At 44.1% G+C, this 16,003-nt stretch overlaps 1 protein-coding gene across 10 annotated transcripts in view; it reads right to left on the bottom strand.

Annotated features, from left to right (window-relative positions):
- The window catches only part of Znf384 (zinc finger protein 384), a 32,605-nt gene that overhangs the window by 3,856 nt on the left and 12,746 nt on the right, over nt 1–16,003 (bottom strand). For 3 of the 10 annotated variants that reach the window (XM_029534945.1, XM_029534944.1, XM_029534943.1), the window contains exons 3-10: nt 10,099–10,169; nt 9,604–9,841; nt 9,321–9,368; nt 8,785–9,121; nt 7,933–8,025; nt 2,923–3,147; nt 2,095–2,277; nt 668–746 (exon numbers count right to left, since the gene is read on the bottom strand). In XM_029534945.1, the coding sequence (XP_029390805.1) occupies nt 668–746; nt 2,095–2,277; nt 2,923–3,147; nt 7,933–8,025; nt 8,785–9,121; nt 9,321–9,368; nt 9,604–9,841; nt 10,099–10,164 (1,269 nt within the window). In that variant the 5' untranslated portion in view covers nt 10,165–10,169. The remainder of the gene's footprint in view (nt 1–667; nt 747–2,094; nt 2,278–2,922; nt 3,148–7,932; nt 8,026–8,784; nt 9,122–9,320; nt 9,369–9,603; nt 9,842–10,098; nt 10,170–16,003) is intronic. The other 7 variants (XM_021190765.2, XM_029534949.1, XM_021190766.2 and 4 more) reach the window with 5 other exon arrangements.

The following is a 16,003-nucleotide window of genomic DNA, read 5'->3' as shown; positions in this document are numbered from 1 at the left end:
TACAGTGAGCTACAGTCTTTCTCCCCTTTTATTTAGTGTGTGTACATGCGTAAATGTACTGTGTGGGTGTGCGTACCCGCCACGGCGCATGGACAAAGGCTTGCGTGCAAGTACGTTTCAGCACTGAGCCCAGACGCACATGAATTAACTCAGAGGCCAACTCTGGTGTCATTTCCCAGAAGCCTCCCACCTTGTTTTCTCACATTGTCTCTCAGTGGCCTAGGGCTAGCCAATCTGTTTAGTGTGGCTGGCCAGTGAGCTCCAGGGGTGCCTATGCCCACCTTCCCAGCACAAGTACATACTAAAGCTACTCATTGTTTTTAAAACAAAGATCCGAGGGATCAATTTCAAGCCTTCATGTTTGTGGCAAGCACTCTATTGTCTGAGCTAACTCTACAACCATTTTTTTTTTTGAATTTTGAGACACTGTTATCATTATGATGCTCAGGCTGACATGAACTCATTTTGTAGCATAGGCAAGCCTTAAACTTTGGATCCTTTGCCTCAGCCTTCCAAGCAGCTGGGACTAACACCTGTCAGGCCCAGCTTCACCTCAGTAATTTTTAAGAGAATTTATTTCTCTTGAAAAACTCTGAGAATCCCAGTTATAGCTAAATGGCACTCCCAAGTCTCCGACTCCGGGTCTCACGTGGGCCCAGGTGCTTACCTGCAGATTAGAGAGCTGTGTGAAGGCCTTCTCACAGCCCGGGTGTGCACATTTGTACGGCCTGTCTCCAGTGTGGATTCTACAGAGGACGACAAGAGGTAGGGTATGGACATGAGCAAGGTCACTTAAGAGACTAGCTTCATACAAGAGCTCAGGTTCTTCAGGCCGCCCAGCAAGCCGCTCAGATGCACATGGCCAGGGTGCTAGTTCTAGCCAGCTCCTCTTGCCCGATCTCTGCTCACTGCCTACAGCACTCAGCTCAGAGATTCTCATTCTGCTGGGAGAAGGGGGACTGAGGGCTCAGCATCCAGGTCATGGGCAGGGCACCATCTGACACACAAATCGCTCCTATAGCAACCATCCAAGGGAACATTCACAAACAACAGGAAAACACAATGATAAGGAAAAAGAAAAATAAACACTTCATCTTTGCTTCCTACCCTATAGGCAGAAACTGTTCCCTCAACCTTGAGCATCATATCCAGAGTTAGTTCTGTGATCAAAGAACACAATACAGTGATTGTTGAAAGAAACAGTGACTTTAGTGGAAACTCATGGAAATTCCGAGGTGTATCCCAGTCTAAGCCCTTAATGACAGGAAATCCTGAGGTTGGAACCAATTGAACCTCTTCCCTCACCATCATAGGGCACTCTGTCTACTAAAATGAGCCCAAGACATGAGGAGCACCGACACCTGCTCCTTTTCACAGTCATTTTGAAGACAGCAAACTCCAAGTCTGACCACTCTCAGGTGAGAACATCACATCCACAAGAAGCAAGGTGAGACAGCCAGTTGCTAGGAGTCTGGACTTTATCTTGAGACATCACCAAAGGAAACCACCAGTTCTTCAAGTTGTCAGACTGTTCTCCCTAGTAACTCCACACTGACAGATTAAATGCAAGCATCCTACTTATGAAGTAGGAGCTTTTTCATTTGTTTCCAGTTCTCTGTGTGAATGTTCAGGTCATGTTTCCTTTTGTGCTCTTCTCTTGGCATCCGGTCGAATCTTGCTTGTTGTAGTTGAGTGTATCCAGGCTGGTGCCAACTTACATCTGATTATATCTTCCATTTATAACTGGTGCCCTGAGGCACCAGAAGAAATCTGGTAAGAAGTGTGCTTGGTATTTTCAGGGAGGAAAACGAAGGAAACAGTCAGCTTTGTTCCAAGTTTGTCTCTGTCTTTAATCAATCAGTAAAGTATCACACAATCACTGTGTCTTTTCAATACACTGTGTGCTCCAGAAAGACTCTCTTGGCATCCACTTCTTTTCTCTCTGTTGCCAGTCATAGCCTCCTCCAGCCAGGTCTCACCTCCAGCCAGGTCTCTCCCCCGCCCCCCCGCATGCGGGTGGTTGTGTGTCTCCGGGGCGGGGGTGGGGAGGGCATGCCAGCGGGGCGGGATCAACAGCCCGCCCCTCTCCCTTACCGTGTGTGCTGCTGGAGGTGGGAGAGCTGGCGGAAGGCCTTCTGGCAGTAGGAACAGTTGTAGGGCTTGGCCCCTGAGTGGATACGGAGGTGCTGAGCCAGGTAGGAGGTGTTGGCGAAGGTCTTGGAGCAGTGCGGGCACTTGTGGGGCTTGATGGTCTCCGTGTGCATCTTGGAGTGAATCCTGCCGGAGAGGAGAGGAGGGAAGGGGGGAGGAGGAAGCAGTTCGACACCATGGGCTCAGCTCTCTGCTGGGTGAAATGATGTTGCTTGACGGATGAGAGCACCCCCTCCCTCCTCCCAATAAAGCTCCGGCTGCAGAGGCTAATGAAGAGGACACCCATGTCTAGGTTGCTGCTGACTGCAAGTCGGTGCTAGAATGGCAGTGAGATGATGAAGACTGCAACCATGGCTCTTGGTAACCTTACAACCCTGTCTTGCCAACCCTTGGCCTCTTCCTAAGGTTACACACTCACCACAGTTACCCTGTTTCCAAATAGCAATTTGAACATAGGCCAATACCGCCTGTTCCCCATGGACCTGAGTTGAATGCACACCATGGCTCTGAACTGAAGCATAAAGTAAAAGCAGGGTCTGCTCTGTAGAAGATTTCCAAACAGACACAGAAAGAAACCACAAAAATCGTTCTAGAACTGGGGACTGGAAATCACAATTTTCAAGGCCCCCACCACATACCCTGCTAGGATACAGAGTTTAATTTTCAGACAGTAACAAAAGTAACATTTCAAAAGGCAAAGGGGAGAATGGTTGGCACAGGTCACATGGCCTTGGAGGTTTTGTACCTAGGCAGGGGTAAAAGCAGCCTTACCGGGTGTGCTGCTGCAGATGCGAGAGCTGGCGGAAGGATTTCTCACAAAAGTTACAACTATAGGGCTTGGCCCCTGAGTGGATACGGATGTGCTGGGCCAGGTAGGAGCTGTTGGCGAAGGTCTTGGAGCAGTGTGGGCACTTGTGGGGCTTGGTCTCGGTGTGTGACTTGGAGTGGATCTGCATCTCCGACTTTGAGTAGAAGGTCAGTGAGCACATCCGGCACCTGGCCAAGCAAGCGCAACATTAGAGCCTTCCCACAGGGGGTGCTGCTGAGCCTCTCAACCCTGCCAAGAGAAGCCCACCTAGCTGATCCCATCTCCTGGTCCAACTACACGGGGAGGCTCGTAGAAACTTTCTCTTTTCTATTTAAAGAAAGGGTTTCATGTAGCTCAAGCTGGCCTTGAACTCAATGATCCTCTTGTTTCTTACCTCCCAAATGCTGGGATTATAACAGCTATGTTCCACCAAGCCCAGCTTATTTCTCTTTATTGCCTAAGTTGACACAGTGCCCAGGACTCAGAAATACCCTGCTTGGTAAATGACTAGATACCCTAAGTATACAAAATTAAGAATTCAACTCCAGTAAGGCAGAAAAAATATGAGCTGAGTGAATACAGATCAACCTTCCTAATGCTGTGATCCTTTATACACTCCCTCATGTTGTGGTGACCCCCCAACCACAAAATTATTTCATTGCTACTTCATAACCTTAACTTTGCTACCGTAATGAATCATAATGTAACTATCTGTGTTTTCCGATGGTCTCAGGTGACCCCTGTGAAAGGGTTGTTTGACCTCCAAAGGGGAAGTGACTCACAGTTTGAGAACCTCTGATAAAGATTTTATTAGGCCAGTTAAGTTTCCAAACTTTTACAATTAATTCCTATTCCTTCTCCATGCCTATTTTTCCCTTAGTACTCAAGTCTCCCATGCAATAATGAAGGAAAGCTGACTAGATGAGAGCATCCATCTCCAGATAATTGTCTTCAGTGATTTCCCCTGTTTCCTTTTCATAGCAACTGCTAAAGAGATGGAGATGGAAAGTACCAGAATTACTTGGAGGGGCTTTCCCAGCCCTTCTCAGTCTCTGTGTACCTGATGTTCCATTGATCATCTGCCCTTGCCTCAAGCCAATCAAATGAGAACCACTTTTGAAACAGGCCAAGGTAACTGTTAGGAGTAGATTATAATCCTTAAGTCTTAACAAGAAAAAAGGATTGAAAAGCAATGTTGTGCTATGCTAAACCTTTCCTTTTGTTAACACACGAAGCCAATACTGGACCTCCTAGATGACATCCACAGCACCTGAGTCCACTTTTACTGGTCACCTGAACCAGTGGATCCTTCCTGCTTTCATACTACCCAACAATACGAAATAAGGAGGCCTCTCTCCAAATTAAGCCATCTTTGTAAATTGGGCATCAAAGGGTATGAGATGATTCCTGTGTTCTTTTCATTTCGTAATTTTTTAAAATAGCTAAGATCAAGACTAGAAAGAACAAGTTCCCTCTGAGAAAATAGTATCATTTGCTGTGGCCTCTATTCAATGCGTTCACTAAAATCCTAGTTAACTTGATAACCAGCCTTCATTCTCTACTCACTTTGTAACTCTGAAGCAAACTCTTGACTCCCGGTTAGTTTATCAGTGATTGAGACATCCAAACACCACAGGAGAGATCAGCGTGGTCCAAAGTAAATAGTCAATGGGAGTCTAGATACCTGAGCTCTAGTCCAACGGGATTCAGTTATAGGTTACCCACTATAACCTAGACCTTAATCGTCTCATCTTTAAAATGACATTAATTTTTGCTTCTAGGGGAGCCAGCAAGCACCCATGACCATCAACGGTAAGCTAAATATTTTTTATTAATAAAACAGCATTATTGCTAGCAGCCTCAGTACTGATGATGGGTGAGCCAATAATAATACAAGTATTTTACAAAGACTGAGGTCAGAAACTGGACACAATGCTACTTGTATGACACCAAATTAATGTTGTGAAGTCCCTTTGATAACTAATTTCTCAGTCCAGGTAGAACATGTTCATTGTTTAACAAGAAATGTTTTTACATTGCTGGGGCTCAAACCTAGGCCTTGCCACATACCAGGAAAGTGCTCTACTACTGAATTGTATCCTCAGCTCCGACATACATTTAAATTTAAATCCTACTACCCTGAGAATGAAAGTTAATTATAAAAAGAAACTAATCATAGACTGAGGACTATGGTGGGCTTGTATTTCAGCTTGTGCTACAGTGAGAGACCTGGTGTTAAGAAACCAGAAAGAAATCTTCAAGAAAGCTTTAATTAGAGAAGAACATGAAAAACTTAACTGAAAACAGACTGGCAAGCTAGGTACAGTGGCACATGCCTATAGGCCCAGTACCCAAGAAGTGGGGGCCAGGACAAGCAGGAGTTCAAGCCAGCCTGGGCTGCCTGAGAGCCTGTCTCAAAACAGAGAACAAAAGTCTGGCAACAGTCTCAAAGATCCTAGGGTACAATGACATGATGATGGTCAGATGGTTGTCATGACTAACACAACTGCTGCTGCTATTGCCAGGGACAGGATAGGTGGGTGCTTTTAATTAAGCACCTTTTGTTTCTACTCAAAATAATCTCGAAGGTATTCTAATTCTATAAAAATGAACCCAAAGTTCAAAAAATAAGCGATTTGCCAGAGGGGCAAGCTGTTTGCTATAATGCCGCCACAATGCTAACCTAGCACCATAGTCTTGGCACTGAAGTATTCAAGCAGAGGCTGACCATCCATCTGCCAGGTAAAGGCACTGACCTTTGATGACCATTAATGCACAGGCTGTGTCTCTTTAATCCAAAAATCTAAAACCTGAAATGCTCCAATATCCAAAACTAAGCACTGACACCACCTCCCAAGTGGAAAATTCTACATGCTGCCTTATGGGGCAGACAGAAATCAAACACAGGTTCACTGAAAATACTGCGTAAGATTACCTCTAGGCTATTTAAATAAGGTATATTTGAAATAAATGAATTCCCTTCTCTTACTTAAAGCCTGAACATAGTTTTACTAAAATCTAAAGAGCAAACAGGGAAGGCAGGCTGTAACCCTGCAGATGGAAAGGAAAAACGCTGTGCCTTTTTGAGTTAGGCATGAAGGTTCAGCAAGCAGGCAGCCCCAGGGCATCCCAGCACTAACGTGGGTTGGAGAAACTTTAGAGAAAGAGAGAGGAGATCCAAAGTGTTGGGAGAGTGCTCCTAGGCTTGAGCCACTACTTGGAGAGGGAGAGGGGACAGGGTGTTGGGGAGGAGGAGAGGGAATAGTCCTGAGCCAGGACTGAGGCAGGTTGGCAAACCCAACAGGCGCGCAGAAGCCGCACAGCAGCCGACTCTATTTTGGCTTTGAGAAGCGAAGAGACCAGGCTGGCACTGAACTCGATCCCCCTGTGTCAGCTTCCGGAGACTGCTGGTGTGTGCAAGGTTCCACATCCAGCTTAACAAATAACCTTCATGTTCAGACTTGGGCCCTATCCCCACAGGTATTTCATTGTATATGTGCAAATATTCCAAAATTTGAAAATAGCCACTTTTTTAAAAAAAGAAAAGAAAAAGAAAAAAAGAAAATAGCCAGTCTTAACCACTTTTGAACGGGGAATATTCAACCTGTATTTTAAAACACTGGATGACCTAGGAAGCCAAATGAGTTCTTTACTGTAAGGTACTGGCTATTAAGAATCTGATTCAGGACAGCTCTGGTGGTAGGGAGGGAAAGCTAGCACCCCGCACCACTCAGTCCATTACATCAGTGGACACCATGTATATCAGATACAGTAAGAATGATATGCAATTTAGTGGCCTTGGATTCAATGATCACTTTGAATTATGATCCCAGTTTTTTTTTTTTTTTAGATGCTGAAAACAATTTCAAATGTTCTAATCTCCCCTCAAAATACTTTCCCACACTGGATAGTCTGACTGACCTTCCCGTTTACTTCACAGATGGGAACAAAGACTTGGAGTTCAGTTGACTTGTCCACAGTAGCAGTACCTGATTCTCCATTACCCAGGCGTGCTACTGACAACTGCGATGGGCGGAGTTGATGTACACATGCGCCAAACCCAGGATTCTTTGTTTTTTAGTTCAAATGCACGATAGATAAGACAGGCAGCCACGATTCTTTGTAAGTTACAAGATCCCTTTGGACTTTAGAATTTTAAGTTTCTGAATAATGTTTTTCAACTAGGATATAGTCATTTCGGTTCCAGGGTTCCTTCCCTTTAATCATCCAAGTATGGGGGCTTTTAAGAATTCCAAAAACACTGAGAGTAGAAGATCCCAGGAGGCTTCCTGCCAACTGTGTGCTCACAATTCTCTATAGACATATCCATGTATATATTTATACAAAGCTGGGAAATCCACAATAATTTTAGTATGGAGGAAAAAAAAAATAACTTGGCACAATTGAAGACCCTGGTCAACCAGAAGGGCTGCCTCCACGTTCAACACGTTATCAGATGCATCTAATGTCACATGACCTCCTCACTTTAAGCAAACACATAAAAAATCCAGGTATCTAACAACCAAATTTAAAGGGATTTTCATTTACTGATATAATAAAAGAATGCCTTTAAATGAATCAAACTTGTCAGGTACCTTTATAATATGGTATGATGTAAACATTTTCCAGGAACACTTATTGTATAAAGTGGGGTACACCTGTAATAATAAAGCTACAATGAACTTCTGATTACAGCTGGAATTCTGCAGTGCTCAACATATTCTGCATAGCAACACCGCCCTCTTTTTCATGTATAAAGAGGTATTTAAAGTGTAGTTGTGGACCGTCTCCATAGAAAAACTATACAATTCAAATAAATAATGCAAAATAATGATTAGCTCTCATCTTTCTGAACTTCCCAACATTTTAAAGATTATCTCATCTATACTCCCAACAAATGGGAGACATACAAAGAATTCTCCCCATTTTACAGATGAGGAAACTGAGGCGCAGAGAGGGGAAAAAGGACTTGCCCAGGGTCACACAGCAAGTTCGTGGTGGAGCCGGGAACTGAATCCATGAGCCCAAGGCTCTGTCCATTTCCTGTGCCGCAGTTCCCTTCGCTCCTAAAATGGGAACAACATTGCCCATCTCGGTACACTAAGGACAGAACCAGTCTCCCAGCCATGCAAATCTGCCCCTGTCTATATTAAAGCTGTGTAAAAGTTAACCCATTTCATACATTGGGACCAAGTGCCCAGAACCCACTAGGGACCCTGACAGCTCTCAAGGAGGTTATTTCAACTTTCAAAAGGTAAGGAATTTCTTTGTATATAGTACCACATGCAATTATGCATGTGCTATTTTAGAATGGACAACGTAAGAGAAAAGTGGAGGATCAAAAGGACTTCCATGAATTAGAAAGTGACCAGTTATTTTATAGGTGTCCTATTCCTCCCACCCCAACCATGCAGGGGCTGAGGGGCTCAGTGCTCCACACAGCCCGGGAGCTGGTGGGTGGCACACAGATTAGGTAAGGTGCTTACCAGAGGATCTCTTGGAAAAGAATAAACACAAAGTAAAAAATGCTGCAGACATTGTCTGGAACCCAGTCTGAAGCCTTACTACAAGAGAGAAACTCTCTTGTCATTGAAAAATTAGTCCTGAATTATGACAAGCCTTTATTTTAAAAAGGGGTGGAAGAAACTACAGGTGCCAGTGGCTCCACCTTCTTATCACAATACAGGACACCTGGACATGCAAATGGCTCTCAAGCAGACAGCTGCTTAGAGCACAGAGCCTGACTCGGGGCAGGACCCAAAACAGATAGGGGAGACTTCAAGTAGCAACCCTCAACCCATCCTGCCCCTGGCTTTGATTCTTACCTATAGGTCTTGCCATCTTTCTGATGGTCATCGTCATCCCCAGGGGCAAGGACGTAAGGGTCATTCATCTCAGGAAGCCCTGATTCCAGCATTCGCTTCTTCTTGCGGCCCCGAGGAGGCTTAGGAGGAGCCACAGTGCCACCTCCACCACCACCTCCGCCTCCTTCCTCAGTCAGGGTTGATGCTACCTTCTTGGAGAGGTCAGGGACCACCTGTAGGGCTTGGGAGCCAGGGGGAAGAGCTGAGACAATCATGGGAGCCGAAATAGGGAAAGTCTGAGCTGCGGAGGCTGTGGTCACAAGAGAGCCTGACGGGGATGTGATTACCAAGCCAGGACCTGGGGTTGAGAGAAAAGGGAGATGGGGTCACGCTGTTCATCTCTGACAGTCATCTATCTCATTTCCCCAGACCATCGTCTAAGTAACCCCTCACCACCACCCTCCAGCCCATAGTCTATAGGAAATCCCAAACCCTGTACAAAAATAATGGTTTCCTAACCCCTGTCCCCAGTACCCCCCGGTAACAGTGAGATTTACCCCTTGATTGACTCCCTTCTCTTCTCCACCTCTGAGAACAGGAGACTCCTTGATTCAGAGAAGGAAAGAATGTCACCTCCTCAAAGGCAGGGACCGCATCTTCTACTTCTTTGTATCCCCCACAATGCCTAGCACATTGCTAGGTACACAGTAGGCACTTAATAAAAATCTGATTGAGGGATTAAACACATACCCCACTCCCCATGTCCTCAGAGCCCTCCAGACTGGGGTACTGATCATGGGAGATCAACACCTCAGATTGGAGGGTAGCAGGGGTGCTTACCCGCAGTCATGAGTCCTGTAGACGGTACAGGAACCACTGTGATATTCTGGGTGACAGATGCCTGACTGTGTGGGGTCAGCTGTTCTGACTTGGACTCTGTGTCCATGCTGATGCCAGAGGACAGGGACACTGAGGCAGGGACTGTTAGCAAAGTGGGATAGTGAGGTGGTGCCAGTCCACAGCCCTTCTCTGGCAACAGCTGATCCTTCATCTTGTTGATGAACATAGTGTTTTCAATCTAAAAGAAAAGGAAACCTGATTCTGTCTATTCCCTAAGGACTTTTCATTGTCTTCCTTGAAGATCAAGGAACAAGGAGTTGATATCTGTATTCTGGACAGGAGCCAGACCCACACCATGCAACTCTCAGTAATAATGGAGTCACTGAAATACGTGTTTTACTCTGCTTTAGCTCCCACGTGGTAGAAAACAGCACGACAAACTTACTACTCAGAGCCGAAATAAATACTGGGGAGAAACAAACAAGAATCGCTCACCTGCCCTGAGACCGTGGGGATAGAAGGCCAGAAGTATGGGTTAGAATTGAAGTGAGATTCTTCCATTCTACCTGAGAAGAGACAGACCACAGATCACACCTATGAATAACTACTGAATGGTAGTAATGGCACAGAGTAGTTGATGAATTCTGGTCTCTAGCACCTGAGCACATAGTTGAGAATTAACAATCATGACCTCAATGTCTAGACAAGACAAAGTGACACAGTGCTATAATCTTAGCACTCAAGAAGCTGGAGTCTGAGGCCAGTATGAACTAACTACTTATTCAAAGTGTCTAAAAATAATAGAACAGAAACAACCACTGAGCAGTACGGCTCACCCCAAAACAAACTTTTAAATGTGTATGACAAAATTGATGTGCGTCTCATTGAGCTGTAGAATGTTTACCAAGTTTAAAAAAAAAAAAAAAAAAAAAAAAAATAGATTTTATGATATGCTAGACCATCTCCACCACTGAAAGAACAGCCAAGGCTACACAGAGAAACCCTGTCTCAAAAAAATAAAAAAAGAAACCCAGAAAAATAAAAAAAAAAAAAAAAAAAAAAAGTTTTAGAAGAGATGTGTCCAAGGACACACACAGCAGATCACTCACAGCCTGCAGCAGTCGGGCTGTCTGGCAGCATTTCCCTTCCCTTAGTCCTTAAATCCATTTTCCTTAGGAAAAAAAATTTTTTTTTTCTAGATTTCCAATCAACACATCTATGAAACTGCAATTCTACACCACTTCAAAAAGTTCCTGGCTAGGTTTTAAGCCGGGAGGAACCTGAGCAATCTGGACAGAGCAAGCTAGCCTCAGGTTCCATCTCTTTTCTACCTAGGCTCACAGGCATGCACCACACCTGGCCTAGAATCAATCTTTGAGTATTAAATGAGGCCTGGGACAATCCCACATAAATCTAAGATTGAAGAACCTTCATGATAGCTCACTGAGTAATAAACATAGTGGGCTGGTCAGTGAGAAACAAGAAATTACCAGTCTTTGAAAAAAACTGTAAAGAGTTTGTGTGTGTGAGTGTGAATGTAGGTGCTCTTGGGGGCAGAAGAGAGGATCAAATCCCCCGGAGCTGGAGTTATAGGTGGTTATGAGACACTCAGTAACTTGGAACATCTGGAAGAAAAGAAAGCACTCTTCAAACACAGATACCAGTTTTTAAAAGGAATTCTGGCCAGGTATGGTGGGTGATGCATACCTTTAATCCCAGCACTCAGGAAGCAGATTACAGTGAGGCTTATGTTCTGAACAGATGGCTCAGCAGTTAAGGGTTAAGAGCCCTTACTGCTCCAGCTCTGGGCAATGCAAAACCCTCTTCTTACATAGAGGACCTGCATGCAAATATGCATACAAACACACAAAAACATGCACACACATATATAAAGGATAAAATGAGCCAGGCATGGTGGTATATGCCTTTAATCCCAGCACTCGGGAGACAGAGGCAGCCAGATCTCTCAGTTCAAGGTCAGCCTGGAGTACAGAGTGAGTTCCAGAACAGCCAGGGATACACAAAAACCCTGTATCAAAAAACTGACCAAAATAATACACAAATAACAAACAAAGACAAGAAAAGAAAGAAAAAGAAAGAGAAAAAAAAGGAAAGATGAGAAAGAAAAGTGAAGAGGGCTGGGTAGATAGATGGTTCAGCGAGCATGAGAAGCTGAGTCAGTGTCTCTAAAACAAAACCACATCAATGCCAGGTGGGTGGTGGGTGGCTCGTCCATAATCATAACACCCATGACCTGGAGTCGGGGACTGCATGGGTAACCAAACTATCAAAAGGAGTTAATTCTGGGTTTAGCAAGAGACCCTGCCTCAATATATGGAGGAGAGTGATCACGGAACACACTCCAACTCATCAGGCCTCCATGCATGCAGGCACACATGCACACGGAGTGTAGTAAAAGGGGCTGGAGCAATGGCTCAGTTGTCATGAGTGCTCCCTGTTCAATCATGAGAACTGGAGTTTGGATCCTAGCACCTATATCAGGAAGCTCACAAGGACGGTTAACTCCAGCTCCAAAAGATCCAATGCCAGTTTCTTGCCTTGACGGGCACTTGAACACAAACACAAAATTTTAAGTAGAAAAAGCATTAAAAGCTGTCACAAATCAGTTTAGAATCTAGGTCTTGCCCATCACCAATTTTCAAAATCTGGTCACCTCTCCTGGAAAGACTTCATTGGCTGTATGCCTGGAACTCAGAGATGTGCTAGCTTCTGCCTTCCTCTTTTAACCTTTTTTTGTTTGGTTGGTTTTTTTGAGACAGAGTTCCTCTGTATAGCCCTGGCTGTCCTGGAACTCACTCTGTAGAGCACCAAGATCCGCCTGCCTCTGCCTCCCAAGTGCTAGGATTACAGGCATGCACCACTGCCTAGCTCTTTTAAACTTTTAATCAAACAACTTGAGACAGGGTCTGATGTAGTAGTTCAGGCTGGCATGGAACACACAGCAATCCCCCCCATCCTAGCATCCCAAGACTTTCCAGTTGCTTATTCTTATTTATGTCAGTGTGCTTACATTATGTGAGTACAAGCATACACAAGTCACAGTATCCACGTGGAGGTCGGAGACAACTTGTAACAGTTCGCTTCTACCATATGGGTTCCAGGGATCAAACTCAAGTCATCAGGTTTGGTTAGCAAGTGCTTTTGCCCTCTAAGCTATCTTACTAACCCTTGAATTTTCTTTTTTAAATATTTATTTATTTATTTATTTATTTAATGTAAGTACACTGTAACTGTCTTCAGACACTCCAGAAGAGNGCATCAGACTTCGTTATGGATGGTTGTGAGCCACCATGTGGTTGCTGGGATTTGAACTCAGCACCTTTGGAAGAGCAGTCGGTGCTCTTAACCACTGAGCCATCTCACCAGCCCCCCCTTGAATTTTCTTAAAAGTCTACAAAGGGAATTAAATTTATTTCAGCCAAGGAGAAAAATGTACCAAATCTGTGTGCTTTGGCAGTTTTACACAAGGATCAATACTAAATGGCTGAGCAATGCCAGGCAACTCTTGGTCCTGCGTTAAATTTAAAAAAAAAAAAAAAAAAAAAAATCACCCTAGGTACCCCTGGGGAATGGATCTAGGACTCCTTCCCAAGGAATAGCAAAAGTACATGTTCAAGTCCCTTTATATCTTTTAAATTTTTTCATTTATGTTGGTATGAATGTACATGTGCATTTATGGCATTTATGTGCATTTATGGCACATGTATGGAGTTAGAAGGTATCTTAAGGCAGTCAGTTCTTTCCTTCTGAGAGACTACCATCTCAAGCACCCCCACACAGAGCACATTACTGTAAGTATGTAACTGTTTCTTAGAATCTACAGCTAGGGGTAGCTGAACATGAGGCTATGGAATTCTGTAAAGATGCTAACCTAGCTGATCCAGGACCTCCTAAGGCAATAGAAACAATCTGACTACAGTTTAAGGGGATCCAATCTGGCTCAACTTTTGGGGGGCGGTAATGACATATTCTATATTGATGTCTTCCCACTAACCTTGATATCACTATCAGGTTATTTTGTACTTAATGATTTGAATACTAGTGGTCTCTATATGTATAAGTTTTGGAAAAATACTAAGAGCTCAAATGTCAAGTATAACCTCTGTCTTTCTCCTTTTTTATTGAAGAGAAATAAAATAGAAGACATGTTCCTAGCCATGAATCTCTGAGTTTGAGGCCATCCTGGTCTACAGAATCAATCTCCAGGATAGTAAAAGTTACACAGAAAAACCATCTCATGCCGGGCGTGGTGGTGCACGCCTTTAATCCCAGCACTTGGGAGGCAGAGGCAGGAGGATTTCTGAGTTTGAGGCCAGCATGATCTACAGAGTGAGTTCCAGGACAGCCAGGGCTACACAGAGAAACCCTGTCTCAAAAAAGAAAAGAAACAAAAAAACAAAAACAAAAAAAACCTGTTTCAAAAAAACCTAAAGCAAGCCAACCAACCAATCAAGTGGGAGATCTAATTTCTAACTTTTCCCTAAAGAATAAAGGAAGAAGCTGGACAGTGGTGGGGCATGCTTTTAATCCCAGCACCAAAGAAAAGGAAGCAAATACATTATAGATATGAAAATTCACAAAAGAGAACACCAAAAATAAAAATGTCTCCCTAAAGACTCCTTGCAAACAAGCTCACAAAGCTCACACCACTCATCCTTCCCTGCTGTTCAGCGAAGCAGAGGAAGCTCCGTTAGTTCCTAAGGGGCTCTGAGGCTACTTCAATCCTGTTAAAGACCTTTCTACAAGATAAAAACAGTACACAAAGGCCTACAGGACTACCACAGGCAACTGAGGCCACCATCCACTGTCATACGGAGTGATGTGGATGCTGCAGCACTGTTTGTCATGTTCAAGACTGTTAAGAATTTTGTGGGGGAGGGGAGGGTGTGTTTCTGCATCAGTTTCTCTGTGTAGCCCTGGCTGTCCTGGAACTCACTCTGTAGACCAGGCTGAGCTGGAACTCGGAGATCTACCTGCCTCTGCCTTCTGAGTGCTAAGATTAGAGGTGTACACCACCACCACCTGGCTGAGACTATTTTTAAATGTATAGTGTCAGCCTATGTGCCACAGTACACATGTAGAGAGGCTAGATGACAATCCTGCAGTCATCTCCTTTTACCTTTGACATAGGTTCTAAGGACCAAACTCAGTCTCCCAGCCTGCTCAGAAAATACCTTTAACCAGCTGAACCATCTAACCCATCCTCAAGAAAGTGACAGAGGACCTTACAATGTACACCATCTAATGCTGACAATTCCAAAAGGCACATTATTGTTACTTTTACTTTTTTGTTTGTTTGTGTTTGTAACAGGTTTTTCCTGGCTCGGAGTGGTGAAAGTGCTTTAGTTCGAGCACTCAGGAGGCTGAGGCAGGTAGAGTTCTGTGAGTTCAAGACCAACCAGAGAGGGCCTCACAGTGAAACCAATTAAGATAGTTTTTTGTGCGATACAGAGAAACCCTGTATTGAAAAACAAACAAACAAAAAAAAAAAGAAAAAAGAAAAAAAAGAAGAAAGAAAAAAAGAAAAAAAACAAAAACAAAAACAAAAAAAACCCCAAAAAGATAGTTTTTTGTACATACACCACACATGAGATGAGAGGACAACCTGCTTGCCTTCTGCTGTGTGGTTTCTTGGAAACAAGCTCAGGTTATCAGGCCTGGCAGGACATGACTTTACCCATGGAGCCAGATGGATGGCTTGTTTTCAGTGTTTTTGAGATTAAGATCTCTCATAGTCTACTAGACTGGCCTCTACCTCTAAAATGTTGCTGGGATTAAAGGCATGTATTACCAAGCCCAGTTTCTACTTTTTCAAATATGGAATTTGAAGGATAGGAAATTAAACCTGGGGGGGGGGGGTGAAGGGAAGATTAAAGAAAAGAGCTGTGCTAGATGAGGCAGACAAATCCTGTGAAAGCCAACATTGGGGGGAGGGGAAGAGACCAGGAATTACAGGTCATCCTCACCTATAGCAAATTTAAAGTCAATCTGGGCTTGCTAAAAGACCCACTCTAAAAAACAAACAAACAAACTAAAATGTAAAAAGCAACCGAACAAAGCAGTTGAGTACAGAGGGTCACACCTACAGGCCAGTCCTCCAGAGGCTGAGGGAGTTCAAGGTTGTCATGAGTTTGAGGTCTATGAGGCCCCCATCTCTATCTGAGGTGCTATGATTGGTAGTTAAGGCTACTAGAAGAAAGGGAGTCATCTTTCTTCAGTAAATAACTTCACACTCATATCCATGCAAGCAATCTTAAAACCAAGTGAGCCATTAAAAAAGAAAAAAAAGGGCTGGTGAGATGGCTCAGTGGGTAAGAGCACCCGACTGCTCTTCTGAAGGTCCAGAGTTCAAATCCCAGCAACCACATGGTGGCTCATA

The sequence above is a fragment of the Mus pahari genome, chromosome 2 (genome assembly GCF_900095145.1).
Source record: "Mus pahari chromosome 2, PAHARI_EIJ_v1.1, whole genome shotgun sequence".
In the NCBI taxonomy this organism is placed as follows: domain Eukaryota; kingdom Metazoa; phylum Chordata; class Mammalia; order Rodentia; family Muridae; genus Mus; species Mus pahari.
The sequence above is the reverse complement of the archived record's forward strand: the minus strand, read 5'-3'. Positions and strand labels throughout refer to the sequence as shown.